At 37.7% G+C, this 26,575-nt stretch overlaps 4 protein-coding genes across 6 annotated transcripts in view; 2 read left to right on the top strand and 2 right to left on the bottom strand.

The window, feature by feature from the left end:
• clip1b (CAP-GLY domain containing linker protein 1b) overlaps positions 1–17,220 on the bottom strand; it is a 76,720-nt gene extending 59,500 nt beyond the window's left edge. The window contains exon 1 of the mRNA XM_081354886.1: positions 17,129–17,220. The gene's annotated coding sequence lies outside the window, so the exon portion shown is untranslated. The remainder of the gene's footprint in view (positions 1–17,128) is intronic.
• Positions 5,254–7,163, top strand: dusp26 (dual specificity phosphatase 26; the record flags this gene model as incomplete). Its single annotated transcript, XM_081354932.1, has 3 exons — positions 5,254–5,432; positions 5,533–5,744; positions 6,961–7,163. 3 exons carry the CDS (start codon positions 5,254–5,256, stop codon positions 7,161–7,163), a joined length of 594 nt encoding a protein of 197 aa, XP_081211058.1.
• On the top strand, positions 12,833–20,149 carry LOC308683984 (RING finger protein 122). Its single transcript, XM_081354934.1, has 6 exons — positions 12,833–13,135; positions 14,386–14,536; positions 17,039–17,084; positions 18,791–18,832; positions 18,920–19,002; positions 19,094–20,149. Exons 2-6 carry the CDS (start codon positions 14,427–14,429, stop codon positions 19,209–19,211), a joined length of 399 nt encoding a protein of 132 aa, XP_081211060.1. The 5' UTR covers positions 12,833–13,135; positions 14,386–14,426; the 3' UTR covers positions 19,212–20,149.
• Positions 20,150–20,208: 59 nt separating this feature from the next.
• The window catches only part of LOC308683959 (peptidyl-prolyl cis-trans isomerase-like), a 52,468-nt gene continuing 46,101 nt past the window's right edge, over positions 20,209–26,575 (bottom strand). Inside the window, exons 1-5 of one of the 3 annotated variants that reach the window (XM_081354884.1) lie at positions 22,765–23,434; positions 21,496–21,526; positions 20,864–20,952; positions 20,617–20,789; positions 20,209–20,527 (exon numbers count right to left, since the gene is read on the bottom strand). In XM_081354884.1, the coding sequence (XP_081211010.1) occupies positions 20,395–20,527; positions 20,617–20,789; positions 20,864–20,952; positions 21,496–21,526; positions 22,765–22,833 (495 nt within the window). In that variant the 5' untranslated portion in view covers positions 22,834–23,434 and the 3' untranslated portion in view covers positions 20,209–20,394. Of the gene's footprint in view, positions 20,528–20,616; positions 20,790–20,863; positions 20,953–21,495; positions 21,527–22,764; positions 23,435–25,022; positions 25,727–26,575 lie in introns of those variants that run through there. The other 2 variants (XM_081354882.1, XM_081354883.1) reach the window with 2 other exon arrangements.

Genomic DNA, 26,575 nt, shown 5'->3' with positions numbered 1-26,575 from the left:
GATGGAAGAGGAAAGGGATGCGACCCTACATTCAACTGATGGATGGAAGAGGAAAGGGATGCGACCCTACATTCAAGTGATGGATGGATGGAAGAGGAAAGGGATGCGACCCTACATTCAAGTGATGGATGGAAGAGGAAAGAGACGCGACCCTACATTCAAGTGATGGACTGAAGAGGAAAGGGATGCGACCCTACATTCAAGTGATGGATGGAAGAGGAAAGGGATGCGACCCTACATTCAAGTGATGGATGGAAGAGGAAAGGGATGCGACCCTACATTCAAGTGATGGATGGAAGAGGAAAGGGATGCAACCCTACATTCAAGTGATGGACTGAAGAGGAAAGGGATGCGACCCTACATTCAAGTGATGGATGGAAGAGGAAAGGGATGCGACCCTACATTCAAGTGATGGATGGAAGAGGAAAGGGATGCAACCCTACATTCAAGTGATGGATGGATGGAAGAGGAAAGGGATGCGACCCTACATTCAAGTGATGGATGGATGGAAGAGGAAAGGGATGCGACCCTACATTCAAGTGATGGATGGAAGAGGAAAGAGACGCAACCCTACATTCAAGTGATGGATGGATGGAAGAGGAAAGGGATGCGACCCTACATTCAAGTGATGGATGGAAGAGGAAAGAGACGCAACCCTACATACAAGTGATGGATGAATGGAAGAGGAAAGATACCTGGAAGGAGAAGCTGAGACAGAGGAGGAGCTCTTCAATCAAGCTTCTGAAACAGAGGACAATACAGAATTCGACCCGACTATCACTCTACTGATGGAGAAGAGGAAGAGGAAGAAGACCCTCCTGAGGCGGATGCTGCTTACCAGTTCAAAAACTGGAACATATTGTGGACTTCAACAACTCCTTCAGAGAGACGAGGGAGAATACCAACTCATTGTGTCATCAAAATGACCCCTGGACCAACCAGGTTCCAATGCCAAAGACATAATTATCAACATTTGAATTGTTTTTCCCAGATGACTTTAAAAAGATTTTGATTGAAATGTCCAATTTAGAGGGGAAACGTGTTTTTGGTAAAGCCTGGAAAAGCCTGGACTGGACGGACATACAGGCTCATTTCGCTCTGTTGATTCTGGCAGGCGTGTATCGATCCCACCATGAGGCTTTGGGTAGCTTATGGGGTGGTGTGTCTTCTGCTTTTATAGAAAGGATGCAGGGTCTGGCCGAAAGAAAGATGACAAGCTGGCACCAATAAGGGACATCTGGGAAAAATGGGTCCAACGTCTGCCGCTCTTGTACAATCCAGGCCCGAGCGTCACTGTGGACGAGTGCTTGGTCCCTTTCAGAGGTCGCTGTCCTTTCAAACAATACATGCCGAGTAAACCGAGCAAGTATGGAATTAAAATCTGGGCGGCTTGCGATGCCAGCTCGAGCTACGCTTGGAACATGCAGATCTACACAGGCAAAGCTGCCGACAGGAAGCCAGAAAAGAACCAGGGAATGCGTGTGGTCTTGGACATGACATCCGGTCTCCAGGGACACACCATCACATGTGACAACTTTTTCACCTCGTATGCCCTCGGCGAGGAGCTGCTCCAAAGAAAAATGACCATGATCGGAACAGTCAGATCAAACAAGCCTGAGCTCCCTCCTGCACTCCTGTCAGTCAAACACATAGCCCGATTCTCGTCCATGTTCGCCTTCACCGAGACACACGCTCTTGTGTCCTACTGTCCCAGAAAAAACAAAAATGTGCTTTTGATGAGCACATTACATAGAGATGCCGCAATAAGCAGCCAAGACCACAAGAAGCCGTAAATAATCCTAGACTACAACAAGACCAAAGGTGGAGTTGACACCCTTGACAAGGTATTTTACTACTTTGCATTATTTGTTTTCAATCAATGCCAAATGGCACATATATAATTAATTTAATTGTCAGCTGATGAGCTAAATCTTGTTTTTGTTTTATTTTATTTCCAGCTTTTTGTCACATACACCTGCCAAAGAAAGACAAATTGTTGGCCCATGGTGATTTTCTTTAACATGTTGGATGTCTACGCTTACAATTTATTTGTGCTGTGGGTGGGAATAAATCCTACATGGGAAGAAATTAAGAGATACAAAAGGAGACTCTTTCTGGAAGAGATAGGTGAAGCTCTGGTGACTCCCTTCATGAAAAGACGGCAAGGCATTCCACGCATGCCAAGTATGCTCTTCGGGAAACAAAGCCTCCCCCTCGCCAGTCTCAACCCTCTCCAAGAGGAAAAGATGTCAGGTCTGTGAGTCAAATAAAGACACAAAAACCAGCATGACGAGTGTAAATGTAACATGTACATTTGCAAGTCACACGCTGTTATAACTACTTACTGCTACGCATGTGAGAAGAGCAAGAAGGTTTAAACAGGATTTGTCACTGCTTATGTGTTGTTTTTTTACTCTGTTTTTATGACAAATTTTGTTCTTGCTTATTCTCTTTAGTAATTTGTTTGCTAATCTTCTGATTATTGCTCCTGTTTTCATGATATTTTTACTAGTTTGCTTCTTTAAAGTTACTGAATGTTGATGTTTAAATAAACAATACGCTACAAAATAATGTCTACTCTACGTCTTTTCCTTGTAACAATATTTGTAACCATAATGTGGGATCACTGGAAAAACTGACACTTCAAAACAAGCAGATTTTAAAATGTTCGACAAATACTAATGTTTCTAAGCAAGTATATATCCAAATTCATAACTTGTGTCTAGAAATTACGTTTTTTAGAACATTTGGATCCAGAGACCAGGCGACATGTTTACCAATGCAAAATGTATAATCTGTTTTTGACTCCTTGTTTTATTGACATTTTTATTAGTTTACTTCATCATTAGGTATTGAATGTTGATGTTTTAAATAAAGATAGGATACATAATAATGCATACTTTTCTTTGTAACACTGTTTGTAACCATAATAGGCTATGGCATCACTGCAAAAACAAGTGGTTTTAAAATGATTTGACAAATATTAGTGTTTCTAAGCAAGTATACGCAAGTATATATCAAAATTCATAACTTGTATCTAGAAATGAAAATTTGTAAGAATATTGGGTTACAGAGATCGATACCAACATATGTGTATCACTAACTGGTTAAATTTGTTTATTTTTGTTGTGACATTTAACATTTTTTTCTTAATGAATGTAGTAAAAGTCGTATAAAAATATTATATATATTAATAATTTAGAGATAAGTTAGGTCTAAATACCATAAAAATGGCAATATTTTAGTGACTTACTTTAAAATAAAATTATGTATAGTGTGTGTGTGTGTATGTATATATATATATATATATATATATATATATATATATATATATATATATAATTATAATATATTTATAAATTAATTTACTCACCTTGGTATTGTTCTAATGTCGTACAATCTTTCTCAGACCACAAAAGGAAAGAATTTTGTATGTCCTAGCGCTCTTCCATAATGGCAGTGAGCAGTGACTAACTTCAAGCTTTAAAAAAAAAAAAAAAGAATAATATGCAAACCCATCACAAAGTAACTCGTGCTGTATTTTCCAACTGTAAGGAAATCCCTAAAAGTATACATGTAGGCCTACTTTCTTCTCTCAGGTGAATTTCTCCAGACCAGAGCTCCGGCTGTCAGATGACAGGTGTGAATCTATGGTGTGAACTCGCTTTGTTGTTGCGACAACCAGAACACAAGAGAGATATTCACCTCAGAGAAGAAATTACGTGTATAATTAATTATCCAGGAGCCGGGTGTTGCGTTTTGATTAATCTTAATTTCTCAAAATGGCGCGCTTGTGGTTTTGAACTGCTAGCTAATACATTCTCACCATGAAAGCGCACAAACGGCCTAAGTCAGGATTTTCGCTAAATGATCAATTATACTTCGGTTTGTTTTTCACAAAACCCTATCGTATGCCCTCAGAACAAGGGAGAGAGTGGCTCCTCAAAAAATAAATACATAAATAAAATAGAGAGAGAGAGAGAGAGAGAGAGAGAGAGAGAGAGAGAGAGAGAGAGAGAGAGAGAGAGAGAGAGAGAGAGAATAATCCACAGTATGAAAATAAAACAATTCAAATATTACGAAATATGTTAAAAAATGACACCAGCAGTTAATTTTAAGCTTTTCTCATGCCTCCCCTGAGGCCATAAAGTTTTAAAGTCATAATGCAATCAAAATTAACCATTATTTTTTATGGAATATTGCACTATTTATTGTATGAGATATATATATAATTGATGTGCCCTCATAATCTTTAATCAGAATAACTTTCCCTCCCTCTTGCAGTGTCATCTCTTCCTCTTCTCTTCTCTGATGACGAGGGCGGGGCAACCTGTCACTCACATGAGATCGACCAATAGCAAACCACAACGATCCAATCAATTCCCTATGAACAAAATCAAGTCCCACCCTACATTTTTTTCTTGTTCCAGAAGAAAAAACTTGGATATACGTCACAATAGGGAAGAAAAGATTATCACAACTTCCGTTTCATGGCGACTTTGATAGACCCCCAAAAGTGTGCCATGGGTTTGGTGAGAATTAATTAAGAGTGAATGGGGAATAGTCATGTGAGAGGAGGCAGTGCCTCCATCATCGTGCTATGATTGGTCAATTACTAAATCCCGCCTCTTATTTTTGTGTGTGCGCCACATCCACTAGTATCTGCCAAAGTGATCAAAATGAATAAGAAATGGTCTTAATGGGAAGACTAATAAAAAAGTAAGTAAACAACTTACTTAGATTCTCACCGCTTTATCACATTACATTAAAACTTGAAATTACTTGAAAATGTGATCTGTGAGGGTTTTTTTGTGCACAATCAGTTTTGTTAAATTCATTCTTGTGTCTGTCACCACTATGACATCTGCCGTGTTTACCGAGCTTGATGATCTGAAAATAAGTTGACTATAACAAAAGCTAAATACCAGTTAACAAAAATACATGAAATATGAAAACTTGTTAGTTATTATTTTGGAATAAATGTAAAAATGTTTTAACATGCTTAATCTTTATAAGAAATGTACTTTGTTTTAATAAAAAAAGAAAATGTATTACTTTCTTAATGCAAAAATACAAAATAATGTTGTTTTCTTGATAGTGTAAATAAATGTGTCAACTTTAGACCAGGTGAGTAATTTGGGGGTGAACTGTCCCTTTAATTTGCTTTTAAAAATACTTTTAACATTTAACTGTTACTTTTATTTTGTATGTATTTTTAATGTTATTTTATAGCTTGACTGGAGGCTAGACCAGATGGCTTTCATGTCCAGACTGTCTCGGTCCCGGAGTAACTCCAGGTCTCCCAGCAGAAAGGACTCGGAGAAGGGCTCTCCTGTACTAACGGTTTCTGAACTCGAGCGTCTGCTCTACACGGGGAAAACCGCCTGTAATCATGCAGATGAAGTGTGGCCAAGACTCTACATAGGTGACCAGTGAGTGGCCCATCAATACATGTGGTTTTGGTCATTACGTATACAGGATTTAGAACAGTAGATTTCTATTTATCACCTAAACTTTTAATACTCATTTTAGAGAAATTGCCTCAAACCGCAGAGAACTCATCAAGCTTGGGATCACACACATCCTCAACTGTGCTCAGAACAAATGGAGAGGCGGTGCAGAGCATTACGCTGGCATGAACATCACGTATCACGGCATTGAAGCCCACGATTCGCCTTCCTTCGACATGAGTGTGAACTTCTACCCAGCGGCCGAGTTCATTCACAGAGCCCTTAGTACCGGAGGTCAGTTCAGAAGCGACCTCTTTCTTTTTAAACAATTCCCTGTCTAATTATAATAAAAATAAAGGCTAAAAAAAACAGCCTTTAAGTTTCATGAAGATCTTTTTTTATTCTTCATTTCTTTACTAAATAAATGATGTACTGGTTGAGTGTGCAATGCATACTTGTACTTGAGTGTGCAATTTTCCCCCCTTTTTTTCCAGTTCATTTTCCATTTGGTGTTATGTATAACATATTTGTGCTTATATGTGACTTTTGAATTTATATTTGGAAATTCTAAATATATGTGTGCATACCTATGGCGTCCAAACATGTGAGATCAAGTAAAACTTCGATTTTTTCATTCTCTTGTCATTTATTAGCCTGGTTAAAACCAGACCATTCTCAGTAGTAACTGAGTTATGGTCTGGCAAAGCTTCATTAATAACTCATTTCCAAAGGGGCGTCACCAATGGACGTCGCTCAAATGCCTCTGGGCGCAATTGGATAGACCTAAAACCAATCAGAGCGATCGTCATCGTGTAAAGCCATATGCTCCGTCCCAATTCACCTAAGTTACACTACGCCAAAAGACTATGTACTCTTTTTGTGAAGAAAAGGTATTTACTTTTGAATGTGTAGAAAAAAAGGCAAGCTTTGGGACATCTTTATCGGACGGATCTGTCGCGTGCATCCTGTCACGTAAACTGCCCTGTCAATCATCTTGTCACAGTTAAAATCCTCTATTAAATCTAATTTAATTTCCTACAGTTTCGGAGAGAAATGTATTAGCATGTTCATCTGCCAGTGGGTCTTTCAAGGAGACTGTCCTCATGTGTTTGCAATTTGAATATAATGATGCATTTAAAAGTTGCTGCGCTTCACCAACGGACGTCGCTCAAATGCCTCTGGGCGCAATTGGATCGACCTAAAACCAATCAGAGCGATCGTCATGTGTAAAGCCCGCCTCAACGTTTCTGATTGGTGCCTCGATTTGGACGGATTAGAAATGGGCTTGAATGGGCTCTTTGCCAGACTACTTGCAGAGCAAATCTAAATTTGCCGGAAGTTTGTCTGGGTTTTCCCAGGCTAGTAATTTATGTCATTATGCATTACATTCAGTAAAACAATTTGTATTTTTTAATATTTGATATGTCATTTTAATTACAGATATTCAGTGTAGTCTCACTTTTTTTATCATACATGTGAGAATTATGATGCAGTGTCTTTTATTTTGTAGGAACGGTTCTTGTGCATTGTGCCGTCGGGGTGAGCCGATCTGCTACGCTGGTTCTGGCCTACCTCATGATTCGGCAGAACATGACTTTAGTGGAGGCCATCAAGACCGTGAAGGACCACCGTGGCGTAACACCGAACCGCGGGTTCCTACGTCAGCTCAGCGGTCTAGACAGCATTCTGCGTGCCAGCCGCAATTCAACATAAACTCACCGGTAGCTTTTGAACTTCAACCTTTCTGGCCCAGGCCTTGATCTAATGCGTTGCAGTGAATAAGAGCAGAATGTTTTTACAAACAGTCAGTGAGTTTATTCCAGCTGTTCTCCTGCGGTCAATAGAAATGCCTTATTACATCAGGAACTGTGCGTAATGCCTTATACACTGTTAACCGTTCACATCTGTTCACACGACCACCCACTGAAATGTTGCCATGTTAGAGAACTGACCCACGTGTTTTCCTCAAAGCAAGCAAGGAATGCTGAAAGGAACACTCCGTGTTCACCGTCTTTCCTACATTTAGATAGGTGGGCAAACGCATTTTTGTCTCAGTGCATGCGTTGTTTTAGTTTAGCAGCGCTGCCGATAGCTTAGCTTAGCATAATGAATGGAATCCTTTGTTGCCAGCTAGCATGTCATGAGTAAAAGTGATAAAAAATTTAAAAAACGAATTACTTCTTGTGGCCTGCGTATTCACAATGAGTACAAATAGCAATGCAGATTAAGACTAGGCGATTTCCTAGGCAGATATTGACATGGGACTATATTGGGGGGAAGCACAGGCGAAGCACTGCTACTTGGGCGCAGAGATATCACACAACACCTGAAATCCCCCAACTTCCGTCAACATACCGGCGTAAATAGTAGCCGGCTATTTTTCCCACAGTAGACATAGTGAATGGCGATGAACATGGCGGATTTTGTGAGAGACGAGGAGGGTGACTTCTCAGACAGTCAAGAGCCAGACCCATACCTCTATGAACCAGAGTTTTCAGAAGAGGAGCTGCGTGCTTTGGAAATAGAACAACAACAGGAGGAGGTTGCGATCGCTCAACAGCCTGAGGACGTGAGGATGAGAGTCAACACGAACTGGTGGTGAGTGTGATATCTCTGCGCCCAAGTAGCAGTACTTTGCCTGTGCTTCACCCCAATATAGTCCCAAGTCAATATCTGCCTAGGAAATCGCCTAGTCTTAATCTGCATTGCTATTTGTAATCATTGTGAATACGCAGGCCACAAGAAGTAATTCGTTTTGTTTTTTTTATCACTTTTACTCATGATATGCTAGCTGGCAACAAAGGATTCCATTCATTATGCTAAGCTAAGCTAGCGGTGGTGCTTCCAAACTAAAACAATGCATGCACTGAGACAAAAATGTGTTTGCCCACCTATCTAAATGTAGGAAAGACGGTGAATAAGCCCTATTTAAAAAAAAGGTGGAGTGGTCCTTTAAGAAGCCATTCACACATGACGTGCGTTTTTAGAACGGGCTGTCAGGCGCAAGCCGCTGCAAAAGACCTGAGCGCAACGGGCAAACACATCCATCTAGCGCATGTTTACATAAAAAAACAATGGAAAAGCAGCACAGCGAAATGCAAAAAATCAGTGTGAATGCCCCCTAGGCTTTCACACAACATTTTTTTGTGGTTAAAAACCAAGAAAATTAAGAATATAAAATAATAGATTTAATTAATAAATCAGGTCTAGAGATGTTTTTTAAAAGTTGAAATTCTTTTAACTTGAGTGCCAAACTCGAGAACGCTGTGTCATGCACAAAACGCTGCAAAAGATGCCAAATGTTAGTGCAACAGTCAAACATGTCAGTCTAGTGTGTTTACATAGGAAAAACAATGGAAAAGCAGCGCATTGGAATGCTAAAACACATTCTGTGTGAATGGCCGCTAAGCCTGGTCTAAACCTACTTTATGCTCGTGGCTCGCCACAAATTCAAGTTTACAGTTAAAAAGGGTCACTTGGACAGAATCTCAACTTGCCAGAATGTTCTAGGATCAGATTAGAATGTGATCGATTTTTAACTAATGTGCTGGAAACAAATATGGAAAATAAAAACATCTGCCATCTTGAACAGATCTTAAGCCAGCACCACTATTGCTATGATTTGTATTAAAACATAAATATTAAACTTATGGCCTTATATGGCAACATTTGAGCTACTAAAATAAACAATACTGCAAAATGTGCAACATGTTTGCACTCGTTGGATGACCAAATATAAAAAAACATTTGTGACCTTGTGACCACCCATAACAATCTAGTGAGCCACATAGAAATAGCAACTATCCAGAACACCTTTGTAACCACCTAGATATCCCAACAAACTTTTACTTTTTTAAAGTAGTTTTAAAAATGTTTTTTAGAACATCTTGTCGCGTGCAAAATGCGTGAACAAACACGTCAGTCTAGCGTGTTTATATAGAAAAACAATTGAAAAGCAGCGTAGTGGGATGCACTTTTTTGGCGAACAATGCATTGGTAACTGCCACAGACCACACATCAATCACAACAATCTACTAACCACATAGTATGGCCATAGTAACCACCCAGAACACCCTAACAACCACCTAGCAACACCCTAGTTGCCTAGCGGTTCCATAGCAACTTTGGAAGCTTATTCCTGCCACTGAATAAAAAATTAAAAGGTAATTGCGATTTTTTTTCTTTTCAGGATTTGACTTTATAACTCATATTTGCGAGAGAAAAAATTCAGAATTGCAAGAAAAAACATAATTGCAAGTTTATAATGTTAGAATTGCGATATAAACTCGCAACTGACTTTTTCCCCCTCACAATTTGGGACTTTTTTTCTCTCGCAATTGCGAGTTTTTATCCCGCAATTCTGACTTTTTGTAATATAAACTTGCAATTGTGAGAAGAAAAAAAAAATCTGAATTGTGAGATACAAATATTTTTTTTATTCCATGGCAGAAACAAGCTTCCATAAGCAACCCCTCAGAACAACCTAGTAGTAACCACTTAGACATCCTAGCAATGTCTTAGCAACTGCCAAGAGCACCCTAGCAACAACCCAAAACAATATACCACATAATATTGCCATAGTGACCATTCATAATATTATTTTGAATATTTTGACGGCCAGATTGTCACAGGAAGGACAGCTCATGTTTTGTCCAGAAGATGTAGTTTTTCCCCGAAATTCAAAAATGTCTTGTTATAGGTGCTGTGTTATAGTTATGATGGGCTTTTTGAAAAGTTTTTAAGCATGATCCATCGATTTTGCATTTAAATGCCGGTCTCAAGTGACTTTTAATGAAGGTAATCACAGTGAGCCAGCACATGTGATGTGAAAGATATGCTCAGTTACTAAACTCTGGTGACCTGAGCTCAAGTGTACATGTGACTATATGCAAATTTGCAGTCAGTTTTGTTACACATTAACTTGTTTGATTTATCGTTGTCTGTATAAATACTACAAAAAAGATGTCATGTGAAGTATTCTACATGTTATCCAAGTTTGTACTTACAAATCCAGCAAATCCTCAAGTGCAGTACAAACTGTAGCTGTATGAAATTACAGTGTGCTAGTATTATTGTCATTTCTGTACCTTTGTATTATTGAGGACAGCTGTTTACTGTATTTGTGTATGTGTTGGTCGTCGTATCATCTAACCACTGCTAAATACTGCCAGGACTGCCAATCCCTTCCAGCTGATCCACACACCAGTTTGTGTCTTAAGAACAAGCATCGATCGCTCAGAGATTCAACTTGTTTTGGACCAAATTTCTGAGTTGAGCGGGAGCGTGCAGCCAGAGACAAAACGAGGAGTTTGTAAAAAATCCTAATGTTATTTTATTTATAATGTATATGAAATCTAATAAACATCATTTCGTTTTTGCAAAGAGTTGCTTTTGTGCTGGATCTGAAATAAAAAAAAATGTTCAAACCTGTTTACACGTTGCTGTTTAAATTAGCCCAAATTTTAAGCGCTGTTGGTTCCGAAAGTATTTTTTCCATTAATTTCTCCTTTAAGAATAATAATAATTAAAAAAAAAACTTTATTAAAACGTTGTAAGCCATGATGAACCAAGCTAATCAGCTACAAGGTGAATCATAACAATATAAATTGATTTGAACTACTCATTTAAAAATTGATTTTATATATTTTATATACAATATATTTTAAGTTTATTGCAAAATATGCACACATATACAAATATTTAAGTATTTTGCAAAATTTTACGTCATTCGTAAGTGCTTCATCGAGGTGGGCGGAGCTTAAGACCTATTTTTTATGATTTTTTGCGCGTTTTGATTGTGGATCTGATTGGTAAAAAAAAAAATCTGTACAGAATCATGGGTAATGTAGTTTTTCCACCACGAATTCAGCTGTTAAAAACATGATTATTTTAAACATTTAAGTTTAAATAATGTGTATTGACGGCTTCAGCAAAAGCAAATACCATCGATTAACAACTTTGTAGCTCACAGTAAGTCTGTCTTTAAAGGTTAATTAGTAATCGTTAAAAATATATATATATTTCCCTATGGAGAAAATTCATGGAGGTTTTACTTCTGGATCCGACTGTTTCACTTATGACATTGGCGGTTTATTTTATGGCACTTAAAAACAAAAATGTAGCCCACAAAAAGGTCTATATGCCACTTTTTTATGTCATATTGAAAAGAATAAAAAGCTTTGTTTACACTAGTTTATTCATTTGTTTTGTTGGCTATACTTGATGGAGAAAATTGCTGGATTGTGGGAATGAACTCAAGAAGATGTAAAAACAGATTTAAGATTCTAGTCCACACTGGACCTATATAAGAATTAACAAAAAAACACTTAGCGCCACCATGTGGCCAATTCATTCATACAATATGTAGTGCATTTAAAACACTGCAAATGTTTTGAATTTCATGATGAGGAAGTGTTCACAAGGAAAATGACTGATGAAATATGAACTTTGTCCTCACTGTCCCTAAGGTTGACTGGAGAATGTCGAAGGCATGTCGTCTGAATGTTGCACTGTGGCGTCGTTTAACCTTTGTTAAAGCCTTGTTTGTCAGAGAGCAGGGCTGGATTTTCACGCAGAACCACTGAATGTTTAGGGCTGTGAATATGGCAGCATGGAGAACTAAAGCAATCAGTTATTTGAAAATGTTCAACTAAATAAAGAAGCTACAAATGGACTAATAAACAGGCAAACAATAATGAATGAATCAATTAAATGGGTAGTTAGAAAGCAATAAAAATATTGCTTTAAAGCAAAACAAAAATGACTATCATCCTGGCACATTTGATATCAGACATATTATGATTTTTGTGCATGAAGTCTTCTTTTTAAAATATCAACACCACGGTTTGTGCTCTAGATAATGAGAAAGGGATCAAAACTGAAAACTGGCAATGGTTTGATTTAGTCTGTAAGTCTTAACCTCGTGCAATAAGAGTAGGAATACACTTACAGCGTTTCTTAAATATGAAATTAATCTTCAGTGAAATGATTATGCTGACTAATGACAGATTTTTTAGCAGGGTGTGAACAAACAACCATCTGAGTCAGTCAGTCAGTCATGACCAAACACTCAAAAGCCTTTGGCCCCTTTAACCTGCTAATATTTCTGTCTAAACATGCCTTTTAAAATCTCCTACCTTTTCTTAGAACCACTTAGCAGAGTTTGTCTATTGTGAGTCACAAATAATTTTCGCTAAATTAAATGGAAAACAAAATTAGGAGACTTTGACTTTTTTTTTTAAGAGCTATTCATGCAAAACTTTTATATACTTTCGAGACCACAAACGTTTATTTTATATACAGGCTAATATAATAGAAATACTTATAATTAATTGATTTCAATTTGATTGAATGAATATGGGAGGTTTTTAACGGAGTGAATCACTGAATAATCATTAGTGAATCATCTGATATTTGCGCTCCGCCCCTTGAATTACAGGCGGGGTTTATTGTTTTCTCGTGCATGTTGTGGATATTTATGTCTGTCTGCGGTCCGTTACATTGTTTGATTTCCGTGTTCCAGACGGAATATTGTTTTATTCACATTTACAAACTCTCGATACTGTAGATGTAACTAAACAGTCAGTGATTCTTTTGAGTCATTTGAAGGTTGGCGCGTGAGAACATAGAAAACCGAGTATGAAGAAACACTGAAGGGAAAACACCTATGAAGCCTGTTTATAATGGTGAGATTTTTTGTTTTTATATTTTTTTTATTGAATTACATTGTAAATGTTTCATTTTGTTTCTTTAGGCTATCTTTCAGATCAATCGATTTAAAAAAAATAAAATAAATCTAAAAAGTAACGTGTTTTAAAAATCGATTGAAATTAGTGTTAACTGCCTTTCCAAGCATTTTTCTAACCCTAAACATGTACTATAATGCTTTCAGCTTGTTCAGGTTCGTATTGTTATATCGCACAAAATACTCACTTTAAGTTTTTCCGTAAATTAGGCTAAATTAACTTTTTTTAATGCTTTATTATCAACAAATAGCATGTACATAGGCAACTTCCATATCACATGGCACAATACAATAGAAATGATAAAAAAAAATAAAAAAAATGAAAAAGTACCTATCGGAGAGGGTACATATCTATATTGTTGAATAAATATATACGTTTTGTGAAAATGTTAAATTAACTTTGCTAGTTTTCGATTTTGACCACACATTTTAATCTCATCCTCAATCACTGTAAAATTGGGTTTGCTATTTGTGAATTTACATTTGTGGATATGAAATTGACCTAAAAATAAAATGTATAATGAAACCATCATCCTTTGCGCAATGGTCTTTAAAACAGTAAGCTAATATCCCATACTTATTGGATAAGAGAACATTTAAAAAAAATATTATCAGCAATAAATCTCTCAACATCTTTCCAGAAACACGGAGTATCTTGGCAGGACCAAAACATATGAGAAATGGTTTCAGTAGAACTTTCACAGAAAGAGGAGTTCATTTCAATATCACTTTTAAAGTTTTTGTAAAAATAGCTTGGTAGGATAAACTCATGGATTATTTTATATGAGATTTCCTTAACCTAAAGTGTAAGGAGGAATTTTTGGGGCAACGACCAAACTTACAAGTCCAATTTACATTATTAAACACAGTCACAATAGAAAATAACAGGCGGAGTAGAAATATTCTCTTATAAAAATAGAGATCTAACTTTATAATTGTTAGATTTTAACATGGAAAAGCAAATTGAGCTAACTGGGTGAGAGTGCAGATTATTTCTAATAAACATACCCATCCCAGCAGGAATAGTCTTTTTAACTACACTGAATTATTTGAATTTAATAATATATTACATTAAAAAGACAAAATATTTAGTATTTTGAGATAAAGTCTACAAACTCAAATGAAGTCCCTTCAATAGTGAATAACGGACTCACTAATAACAACCCTTTCCTCTGTCCTCCCCTCTTTCAGGGCTTCTTGATCTTCAGGAAATGATTGATATTTAAAGCACAATGCCTCCAGTGACCTCTCAGGAACTCCCGCTCAACATCTATGTGGTCATCTTTGGCACTGGGATATTTGTCTTTGTCTTAAGCCTGATATTCTGCTGCTTCTTTATAAGGTAAGTAAGTGACTGAGAGATCCGGGATCAGGTTTATAAAGCTGTAGTTTGTCGCTGGACTTCATCAGGGTTCTCCTGTAAATAACGGCTGTGACGGACTGACAGAAAGGACTTCCTCTGGCCTCACGCGCTTCCTGAACATGAACAATTCAGGACTAGATTGTATCTCCACGCTTTTTGTTCACAGTGCTATTTTTGTCCAAAGGCTTTTGGGTAATGTTATGTCAAACACAGAGAGAAGCAAACCTTCCCAGGCCAAATTTGTGTGGTTTAGAAACACACTACACAACACAACCATTGCTTGTTCTGCCAAACTGATGTCTAGATAGAGATATACTAGATAGATACACACACACACACACACACACACACACACATACAAACACAATATATTGCAATATAAGTATTAATACATACACTGCAAAAAATGCTTTCTTAATTAGTATTTTTGTTTTGTTTCCAGTCCAAATATCTAAAAAGTCTTACATTAAGAAGCGTTTACTAGAGAAGTAAAATTACATAAGAAATTCTATTTTGTTTTAAGATAAAAAGAAAGTAATTTAAGTAATTTTTGCTTAAAACAAGCAAAATGATCTACCAATGGGGTAAGAAAAATAATCTTGGTTTCCATTTGAATTCAGATTTTTTTTCTTACCCCATTGGCAGATAATTTTGCTTGTTTTAATTACTTAAATTACTTTCTTTTTATCTTTAAACAAAATAGAATTTCTTATGTCATTTTACTTCTCTAGTAAATTCTTCTTGATTTAAGATTTTTTAGATATTTGGACTGGAAACAAAACAAAAATACTAAGTAAGAAAAGCATTTTTTGCAGTGTATTATTTATAAAAAATATAAATAAATATTATAATCTAATATTTAATTCAAATAAATAAATTTAATTAAATTATGAATATATATATATATATATATATATATATACATGAATCATATATATATGTATATATATATATAGATAGATAGGTAGATAGATGGATAACGCTGTTTGGATTTAAATATGCAAATGCTTAAGAGTCTATTGCTATGTTTCCATCACCCTGTTTTTATGTGCATTTTGAAGTGTATTTTGCTGAATAAATTCGGTCGTAAAGAACATTAAACCCACGTGACTAATCGGCTGTTTCCGCTGATGGTGTTTTATTTAGTTTTTTCTTCGAACTTTGAAATGATTCGCTTCACGTTTGGATGGAAACCCAGTTTATGATTGGATCATTATTTCAGTGATTATTATGCTTCTTTCGTGTTATATGTTTGGCAACAGTTCTTCTAGCCCTAATTGATGGAGTGTGTAGCTTTTCATTTCTTAAACAACCATGTATGAGACACATCATGGCCATATTTCAGGATGACAATGTCAAGATTCATCCGGCTCAGATTGTGAAAGAATGGTTGTGAGGATCATGAAGAATCATTTTCACACATGAATCGTCTCCTCTGAGTCCAGAGCTGTGTTCCAGCCCACTTTTAGACACGCACATGTGAACTTCCTTAAAGGAACACTCCCTTTTCCCTATATAAATACAGTTACATGACCAAGTATGGTGACACAAAATAGAACGTGGCGCTTTTCTAAGTGCTCCCAAGTGCTATTCCGCCATACATTATAGTTATCCTTTTTACCCAAAAAGGATAACTATAATGTATGGCGGAATAGCACTTGGGAGCACTTCGACTCGGCGCAGTAAAAAGCGATTGAGTGCACGCACTGAGACGAGAGAGATATGTATCAACTCGTCTTAGTTAAGGGAATAACAGTTTAATATGAAAAAATGGTGGAGTGTTCCTTTAAGCACTTCCCCTCGAGGGAATCCCGCCGCCATTTTTAAGTGCGTTCCACTTCATGAAGTGGACGAGGGAAGTTTATATGGACAGACCCTCAGTTCCCTCGATTTTGACCGAGGGAGCGAGTCTACTTCATATGTACACTTCAGGCACCTATATGTCCCACAATGCAGTACGATTGTGACGTCACCACAGATCTCGTCTAATTACCACCACAACAAACAACTCTATGATATATTAATTATATATATTTTTTTATTTAAAGCAACCCAAACACACCTATATACATTTGGATGCTGAATTAAACAAATTCTTAAAGGGAATTTCACATTTCAACTCCAGTTGAAAAGTTAGCAAGTGAAGGGCATGACCATTTTGGACTGGAACGCAGTCCAGAGCTTAAATTCACTGAAAGTCTTTGGGATGTGCTAGAGGAGACTTTACACAGTGCTGGACTCTTGCATTGTCAATACAAGATCTTGACCAAAAAAATGCTGCACATCTTGATTGAAATAACATCACAATATTTAATTCTTCATGCTCCTCACAACCATTCTTTCACAATCTGAGCCTGATGAATCTTGACATTGTCACCCTGGAATATGGCCATGATAATAATACACTTTATCAAGTTATAAATATCATTTATTTTTAATTCAACCCTGTTAATGAAACGTGTGGCCTTTTTCTCTTCGCAGTAAATTGAGACATCAGGCTCGGAATGTGAGAGCGGGATACAAAATGGTGAGTGTGTGATGTGAGGCATCAAAAAAGTATTTGACACTTACGTCACTTAAAAGCGTCTGTACCTGCGTGCCACTCTTCATGATGTTTGAAGTCTCGGTGTGTTTGAATGAGCTGGATCAAGTCAGTTCTCCTCAGGTTTACACAGCTGGAGAGAATCACATTAATCATTGTTTTATTAAAGCTACACTGTGTCATTTTTTTAAGCTGATTCTTAGCATAAAAACACTTTGTTCTTTCATTAATGTGTAATTACTTCTACCAACTAATCAAGTATTTTCGTAAGCGTTGAATCTGCCATTTAGAATACATACGAGCGAGTCGCTCGAATGGCGGCAGCCATGTTGCGCCTCCATCTTGAAAATACATTAGCCAAAGAGGGACAAACCTGGAAATTCAAGCTTCGCTTTCGCGTTTTTACACTCAGTGGCGCCGTGATGAATGCGAGGGGGAGATTACTCGCGACTGCCGGCAGATTTGAAATAATACGGCCACCGTAGGAGTTAAAGGAGAACTCCGGTCAATTTTAACATTGAGCTAATTTTTTTGTAAATTTGGAGTGCTGTCAGTACAGAGAACAACGACAAAAATCGGTGTTGCCTACACCGAGTTAGTCTCTTTTTAAAATTTGCACCCTGTTGACTTCAATGGGGCAAGTTTTAAACCTGCTTTTAGCCTCTTAACATCCTTGATGTGTCATTACAAGTGCACAGAAAATGTGAGTGATTCCTTCTGAGTGAACACGAGTGAATCTGCCTGCAGTAGATGTGAAAGATGTGTATAAAAATGATGTTATTTAAGCCAGCGCAAATACCTGTGTTTACATCCTGTTTTCGGTCGAAGTCCACAGTAGTCGATTGCCGAGTTCACACGCATAGGTTTAGTTACCTATGATCACGCGTGTGAACTCGACAATCGACTACTATGGACTTCGACCGAAAACAGGAAGAAAATACAGGACAATGACACATCAAGGATGTTAAGAGGCTAAAAGCAGGTTTAAAACTTCCCCCATTGAAGTCAACAGGGTGCAAATTTTAAAAAGAGGATAACACGGTGTAGGCAACACCGATTTTTGTCGTTGTTCTCTGTACTGACAGTACTCCAAATTTACAAAAAAATGAGCTCAATGTTAAAATTGACCGGAGTTCTCCTTTAAAGCGCCCTCGGAATGGAAGGGGCTAGAAAGTAATATTCAGTTGGTAGTTAGTTGCTAGATGGGAGAAAATCCTACACAGTGTAGCTTTAAGAACAGGAAATTCTCACTCTCATGCTGAATTGAAAAGAAGTTCACATTGTGTTTTGATGTTTTATGGGGACTTTCCATAGACATAATGATTTTTATACTTTACAAACTGTATATTATATGCCCTTACACTAACACTACCCATCACAGAAAACGTTTTCCTCATGGGAACCAAAGAATGTCCCCACAAAGAGAAGGATTTTGGATATTGCCATCATTGTGGGGATATTTTGACACACACACAATTATATTGATGATTATATAGAATTCTCATGGTTTTGGAAAATCATCAACACAATACTTGATTTTCAAACTTCTCTTTGTCAAATGTATTCTCAGAAAGTGTGCTTGTGCCATTTCAAAGAAATCTTGCTTGTTGATGCAATGACATTCAGACATTTTTAAGTGTGCAAATACTTTTTTGGTGCCAGTATCATTTAAAGCATGTTTTAAATTACAGGTCGTATTTAAAGATGAAACGACACGGATACATGCACATGGGGTAAAACGCTTTCTGTCTTCTTAACTCTTTAGTAAGTTTTGAAAGCGTTCTGATTCTCCCCTCTACTAAACACACTGTGTTTCTCAGTTAACATGTGCAGTCTGTTTGGAGGACTTCAGGACGAAAGATGAGCTTGGAGTGTTACCATGCCAACACTCATTTCACAAGAGGTAAATCCCTTTTATCATGTTAATGGCATTGAGGAAAAGACTCCGTACAGACTAGTTTGAGGATAGCAGTTGTGATGTTCTGTCTTACCAGGTGTCTGGTGAAGTGGCTGGAAGTGAGATGTTCATGTCCCATGTGCAACGATAACCCCATCAGCGCCGCTCTGGGACAAACGCACAGCCCGGGAAACTTGCTGGATGAGTTGCTTTAAGCCGAACACCTCAAACGAAGAGGCCCCGACACAGTTTTACATAGAAATCTTGTAGAGTTCAAGCGAATGGACTTTAGAAACACTGCTGTTGCAATACATAATTTGTAATGTTTTTGTATATATGGTTAAAAAGGTTCACACACAATAAATATTGTGAGTTTCTTTATTTGGTGTGCGGTGTTAATATGGAAAATAATAGATTTGCTTAAACTTGGGAGGGACAGAAAAACTATGCTATAATTTCAAATAATTTGCATATTGCTGGGCCTATGCAGTTCATTTAATATTAATAGGTTATACTAACATCATTGGATTTTAAGGACATTCATTTTTACTTGAAGCAAAACCACTGTTGTTTTAATTTTAGTATCATTGCAATACTGAAATAATTACTATATTGATTTTTTTGTGGTAATATTTTTAAGTTTTATTAATTTGGTGATTTTCAGCTTTTATTAATTTCATATTTGTATTCACTGACTTTAGTGCATCGAATTAAACAATGAAAATACTAGCTAAAATAAAATGTTTAATTTGACGTGTTAATGTTTATTTTCAAGTAAAATAACTTATTTTAGTATCTTGCAATACTGAAAGTTTTACAATTTTATTGTTTTTGTAAATTTATAATTTTTATGTTTATACAGTTATTAACTCTTTAAATGTATTTATTAAATTAAACAATGAAAATACTAGCTAGAAAATAAATAAAAATCTTATGCTATTGCAGTGAATGTTAACTTTCAAGCAAAGAATGTTTTTTATTTAATGAATCACCGCACTAGTGAAGTAAACAGCGCCACCTGTTGGTCAACAGAAAGAACTGCAGCAGCACGCTGCCATTTTGGAATCAAAACAGACTTTAATGGGCTCCTTATCAATGACCTCTATATTACAACAGCACAATGAGAAATAAAAGATCTCTGGTTTGCTCAGCAACAAATGAGTTGAGCCGTCTGTTCTGATGAAAGAAAGAAAGAAAGAATACAAAAACCTGTTGAAAGGAATCTTGATCCATCTTTAATCCATGTTTAACAAATTAAGCCCTGGGGACCATTGAAATACATAAAACAGGACCATGACACATGGAATTAAGCATCTCATTCAGGAATAGCAATAAAAAAAGAAATCTATATAGTAAGGAATGTGCATGGTTGGGATGGGAAGGAGGTGTAAGCGACGATTAAAGTTGGCCACAGTCAGCGATCACGACCTTGGCAGAGCACTTCCCGCTGCTGCTTCCTTTTTTCTCGATGGTGTCCACCACATCCAAGCCTTCTACCACTTTCCCGAACACAACGTGCTTGCCATCGAGCCTGTTCATGGAGAAACCAGAATTAGGGACCTTTAGCACGAACATCACCAGAATCAGTTAGACAGCAGAAGGCACAAAGAAGGGCTTTACCAAGCGGTATCAGCGGTGCAGATGAAGAACTGGGAACCGTTGGTGTTCGGTCCGGCGTTGGCCATGGACAGGGTTCCCTTCCCTCCATGCTTCAGGGTGAAGTTCTCATCCTCAAACTTGTTGCCATAGATGGACTTTCCACCAGTTCCGTTATGGTTGGTGAAGTCGCCACCCTGCGTGACGAGAGCATGACATCAGTGTGATGTCAACCACAGGCTCCAATGACATCACAGGGTTCAGAGCTTACCTGGCACATGAATTTTGGGATGACGCGGTGGAAGCCGGAGCCCTTGTAGCCGAAACCTTTCTCGCCAGTGCACAAAGCACGGAAGTTCTCTGTTTGGATATTGAGACGTTAATGTGTAACTAGAAGTTAAAGTTTCTAAACAAACTCTTGAGAAAGCCTGAACGGGCAGCCCTTGTATTGTAATAAATTCGCCTATTATCACAGCAAAATGATACATACACGTTAAAATTCACAATAGCACAAGCAATGGCACAAATAAATCAGGTTTCTTTTTTTGTAGATGTTCAGAATCAGATACACAATCAAATGGTAAGGGTCTCCCTCTAGTGGACAATACCTGCTCCACCAGAGCGGGCATTTTTGCTCTGGAAGTCTATGGAAATCTTTAGATTTTTGATTATTATTTATATGAATACTGTAAGTCTGATCACTTTGAAAAGATATAGCAATAAACTTCAGATCAGGCCCAATGTTTGTGGCAAGCTTGGTGCTTGTTGTAGCAATAAATCTATAGGAGTAGCAGTAAGAAAATTTAGTCTCAGAAGAAAAATATTAAGTTTAAATAGTATTTCAGTGAGAAGAGAAAGTCAACATATTTATAATAAACCCATTTAATGTGGAAATATGCTTACCAGCAGTCTTGGGTACTACATCAGCTCTCAGCTATTTAAATAGAAGAAAACAAGAAATAGAAATTAAGCTGAAGTCCAAGTAGAAACTAACATATACATATATATGTGTGTGTGTGTGTGTGTGTGTGTGTGTGTGTGTGTGTGTATCAACGATTCAATATTTTTTGGCATCTCACTTATGTGTTCTATACATCGATATATTTAAGTAAGTGTAATGCATAAAATTGCACTTACACCCATATAAAACAAACTTCTTTCCAGTATGTTTTGCAATAGAACTGCATAGCGAAGATACACTTTTAGAGCATAACCTTTCATTTAATGCCAAATAAAAAATAAATTAAAAAAAACAAACAATCAAATGTATTGAAGTCATCCCAAATCAAATACGGAGATAAACATAATATCTAAATAGAGTATTTCCGCATCTTGATAAGCAAATATCAAAGAATAGATTTCTTGTTGCTGTTAAAGTATGGAGGTAGTGACCCGTTTCTATTTTTAACTGAGTAACATTAAGTTCTAGACCATAACTTGGAACATAAAGATGTTTCGGCTGCGATGACGTTGAAAGAACCCGAACATGATAACATTTCATGACTTCCGCGTTCACATCGATTTTCATTCGCGGGAGCGCGCGAGGTGCTGTTGCCGCACGAGTACATTTCTGCAGTACCATTTCAAGAGGGGATTAAAATCTTTGTGGCAATCGCTTATTAATTAAATCTGAGCATTCAAAGCACATTTTAATATTGAGTTCTGGTGAACAAGTTTCGATAGAAGGCTAAACTCCAGCATTCACCCCCTCCCTTTTCAAAATGGCACCTTGGGGTTTTGAAAAAAAAAAATGGTGAAAATGGCGTCTGCAATAAAAAAAAAAACGCCTGCAGCGCGAGACACGCGGAGTCTGCGTCTGTAATCAGAGAAAACTCCGCCATGTGCGCGTAGCTGTCAGTCTCCTGTCAATGACAGCAGCACAACACATTTATAGATGTCATTCAGAAGCATCTGAATGAAGAACAGCGTTATGTTTTAATAAGAACACCGGTAACAATGTAGCGCGTGATCAACGGCGAAAAGAAACATTGTTGCAGTTCAGCGCGGGAAAGAACTGCTTCCCCACCCGCCCATTCCAGGATAAGGATGCTTTATTCAGGTTACACGCACATATTTTACAGCTTTACTATGGGTAAATTCGCTAGATTTAAAGACAAGGTGTGATGATAATGCATAATAAACACCGCAATACAGTTATATATGGTGACCTACCTCAATTACAATCCTCCCAGCACTCTTTCCATCGATGGTGATGTCAAAAAAAACTCTGGGGTTGGCCATGATGACAAAAAAACACTCAATTTGTATTAGCAGCTGATCACCGAATGAATCCTACAAAATGCCGCAGCTCATCGGGAAGTAGGATGCGTGCGAAAACGGGATATATAGAAGCAGCCAGCAGAGCTTTTTTTTCAATTGGAACCTATGAAGCCGTGGAACCGCTGAATGACGCGCGCGTTATCCAATCAGAGGCGGTGCGGATGAATAAATTACCGCAGCGCTCGAACGCAGAGATCAGAGGGAGTGCGTTCGATTGACATCCTCATTGGCCCGTTAGAGTAGGTAGAAATTACGTCACTGCGTTCCATCCAATGAGCAATGAGGGAATGCTGTGGGCGTGTACTAGCGATCTGTTATGGCGCGAGGGCGGTGGCCAAAGGCTGAGTTCGCCATTACTGCACAAGATTGTCTCACGAAGAACGAATCTTTTGAAGTTTACATTTAGGAATTTTCTACATTACACGGTTTATGATCAACCAAGAAACCTTTAAACGTGACACAGTAAGATATAAAGCGAAATGAGTCGCAAAAGCTTTCTTTTCCCTTCAGAACGCCCGTCTTCCGGACACGCCCCTTGAGCAGCGTTACCGCTTCTTGACACAATGCGGTGCTGCTTCTTCTCTCCAAATAAAGCCAATGAAACGCAATGGGGCTTAACTCTTTACTTATAAAACATAATGGAAATATTTCACATCTTTAGAAAAACAAATCGATTTCAATTGTACATGTTTAATTCAATTGATAGAACTTAATGATCCACCAACACATGACAGTCAAACATCTTTTTCAACAGTTTGATCAACAAGTGATGCTGGTTTCTCAGTTTTTCATGATTATGGTCACAGATTTTGATGAATTCTTTTTTTTTTTCTCTTTCTAACAAATTCATAAACTCTGCTAGTTAACACAGAAGAGAGAGAGAGAGATGCATACAGGCCCATCAATTATCTTTATAATTATAATAACAATTATTATATAATCAAAGATAAAATTGTATGATACACAAATGACTTCAAACAAACGAAAAAAAGAACAAAAGCACATCCGTCGACTCATGATGCTCCCTGTATTGTTAATATACAAACTGCACTTCGCTAACGGTGTCCAAAGAGCGATGATAAATAATAAAATCAGACAAGACAGGAACCGACAGCAGACTCATCTCCCCTCCACGGTTTCTCTGCTGAGAAAGCGAGCGCTGAATGGAAAACGGGGGAATGAAGCGCATGTCTGACATGAGCTCTTGTCATAGTGTTTCAAATGTTCTTTTTTCCATATCATGGGGTTAAGAGAAAGTTCACATCTGCGACAATAATAATACTATATCTGTACATATTTCACATGAATCCCAATGTTTTCCTTCTCAATTATGAGTGCGGCTATAAACATTAGTCCATTACCTGTTGTGACGCTCCCACCAACCCAGATTTGTCCAAGCAAAATCTCACTACGGGAAGGTATATGTCCCAAAAAAAACGCCCTGTTTTTGACTCCTCATGTGCATTTGTGTGTTTTGTAACCCGTCAACAAGGTGCTACTGGGCTGCTTGTGCTCTGTATGGTTTCACACAATTTGTTGACGAAGAAAACTTGTTTTCTACCAAATAACAGCCCAAACTTGCATATTTAAGGGCGAGTGAAATGCGTCTGCAAGTGAGGGTGTGATCTGAGCCAACGATGATCGGGGATACTAGTCCTTTCTTGTAATGGTAGAAATCCACAGACATCGTGGCCTCAATCCACAGGGGAGGAAGACTGTTTTTAAAAAGAACATAGGGGGGAAAAAAACTAACGAGACAGACGAAAACAGAGAGCAGGGTGTGGCATTAAATTAGTCTGTTGGCATGAGTTTGTGCCAAAACACACACACACCGTGTGGCTTGAGGTGTGCGTATTTGTGTGGGTGTCACAAAAGATGACTGATTCTTCGCCTTCAATTTCCTTCGTGTGTTGGCAAACACATGGTGTGCAAAATGTCATAGTGCACTTCTTTAATGCTACTGTTTAAGGTCTGACACATTGTGATTGCCTCTATTAGCATGTTTAAAAGGAAAAAAGGCTACACTTGAGGTCTCCAAGTCAAGTACATTTAAGATTAAGTCATTTGTGGTTTAAAACCATGTTACATCACATGGAGCTAGCTTTGTGGTCATCTTTGGGAGAAAAAAAAGGAAAAAAAAAAAAGAAAGAAAAACTTAAGCCTGCCTGTTTATTAAGAGAATTAAGTATAGCCATGTTTGCTTTTCAAGTTCCAACAGAAGTGAGACACTTTGGCTTTCCCCGTGTTATTTCTGAAGTGTAGTACTTTACATCAGCACTGACGTTAGTCCCTCATCTAATTTAGATTTAAAACAGGAGCTGCAATGAAAAACAAACAATGACTTGACCCCCGCCCCCCCTCCACACACACACACACACACACACACACACACAGAATGTCATTTACACCACACAAGTCTGATGTGAGATGAGGCGTCTTTCTACAAGTGATTCGAGAGAGCAGGAATTCTTTCAAACTGAAATTCACAATAAAGTCTCGACAGAGTTCAGAGAAGCAGACGAACAATAACATTGTCACAGGAGGAAGAAAAAAAAGAAAAGAAAAAAAAAGATCTTCGTTGCACCTTCCCATGAGTCACTGCATTCCAGTCTCAGAAGGAAACAGTGCAAAGACGCAATCGGATATCTGTTACGTTTCCCAGACCTCCCCTCGACGAGCCGGGAGTGTGCGGGATTGGGGAGGCTGTCTGGTGGACGGACGGTGATGAATAAGAGGGAGAAGGGGCTCAGTTGCTCTCGAACAGAGAGAGCAGGTCATCGTTACTGTTGTTGGGAAGGTCGGGAGGACCCAAGTAGGACAGCAGCTCATCTGGGTTTGTCAGCTCTGGGAGGAGCTGGAAAACAAAAAGGGAAGTGCGAGGTTAAGGATCGGCCTGTGGCAAAACTCTCAGCTTATAATCGTAATGATAAATTCAACATTAGTTGGCTTTTCAAAAGACATTAATAAACATTCTGAAATATTTACCTATAAACTACTGTCAAAATTAGAGGCCTGCATTATCGCAGGATTAAATTAGATTATAGTTTTCTGATTTGAAGGTAGAAATACAGTTATTAATAACATATACTTAATTGAACTGTTTGCAGCAATTAATTAATAAAAAATCTGAATCAGAGAACCTTTCAAATAATCATAGGCCCATTTGCAGTTTTTGCATGCAAGTCATGGTCACGTTAGACTTTGAGCATGTGAAACTTCTACTCTGCGACGTCTTTTTTGTAAACATAAATTCAACATAACAAATAATAATAAATCTAGAGAGTAAAAATATACAATCTACTCCACTTTATCGCAAAAAATTTGCATTCTTCTAATTCAGCCAAGTCGAATATCGAACTTCTATTGGTCACACATCTGACACGTGATATGAATTCACAGGTCAGAGTTCATCACGGGCCGAAATGCGAAGCTCTCCAGCATTCACGTGCGTATGAATGGAATGATAAGCGTAGTGTGACCGCCCCTTTAAAGGTGATGTCACATTAGCATAAGTTCAGCAAAATTTTGCAAGCAAAAACATTGACTAGGGTCAATGGCGTAGAGATGCACTAATCACAGCTCACACAGAAGTCACGTTCAAACCAAGCAGCTTTCTGTCAGTCAGCGCAGCAAATTAGCGTGACCAACATTAACATGAGCAGAATTTGTGATCATCTTCGCCCTCAGGCGAAACTGATTCCTA

This window comes from Scardinius erythrophthalmus (assembly GCF_964197995.2).
Source record: "Scardinius erythrophthalmus genome assembly, chromosome: 23".
Classification (NCBI taxonomy): Eukaryota; Metazoa; Chordata; class Actinopteri; order Cypriniformes; family Leuciscidae; genus Scardinius; species Scardinius erythrophthalmus.
This window is presented reverse-complemented; position numbering and strand designations above follow the sequence as displayed.

Excerpts from the sequence above, each read along its gene's own strand:
- LOC308683984 (XM_081354934.1), top strand. The coding sequence starts at position 14,427 with ATGCCTCCAGTGACCTCTCAGGAACTCCCGCTCAACATCTATGTGGTC. Across the intron at positions 18,833-18,919 it reads CACGGATACATGCACATGGG|TTAACATGTGCAGTCTGTTT; the intron begins GTAAAACGCTTT and ends TGTGTTTCTCAG. Across the intron at positions 19,003-19,093 it reads CAACACTCATTTCACAAGAG|GTGTCTGGTGAAGTGGCTGG; the intron begins GTAAATCCCTTT and ends CTGTCTTACCAG.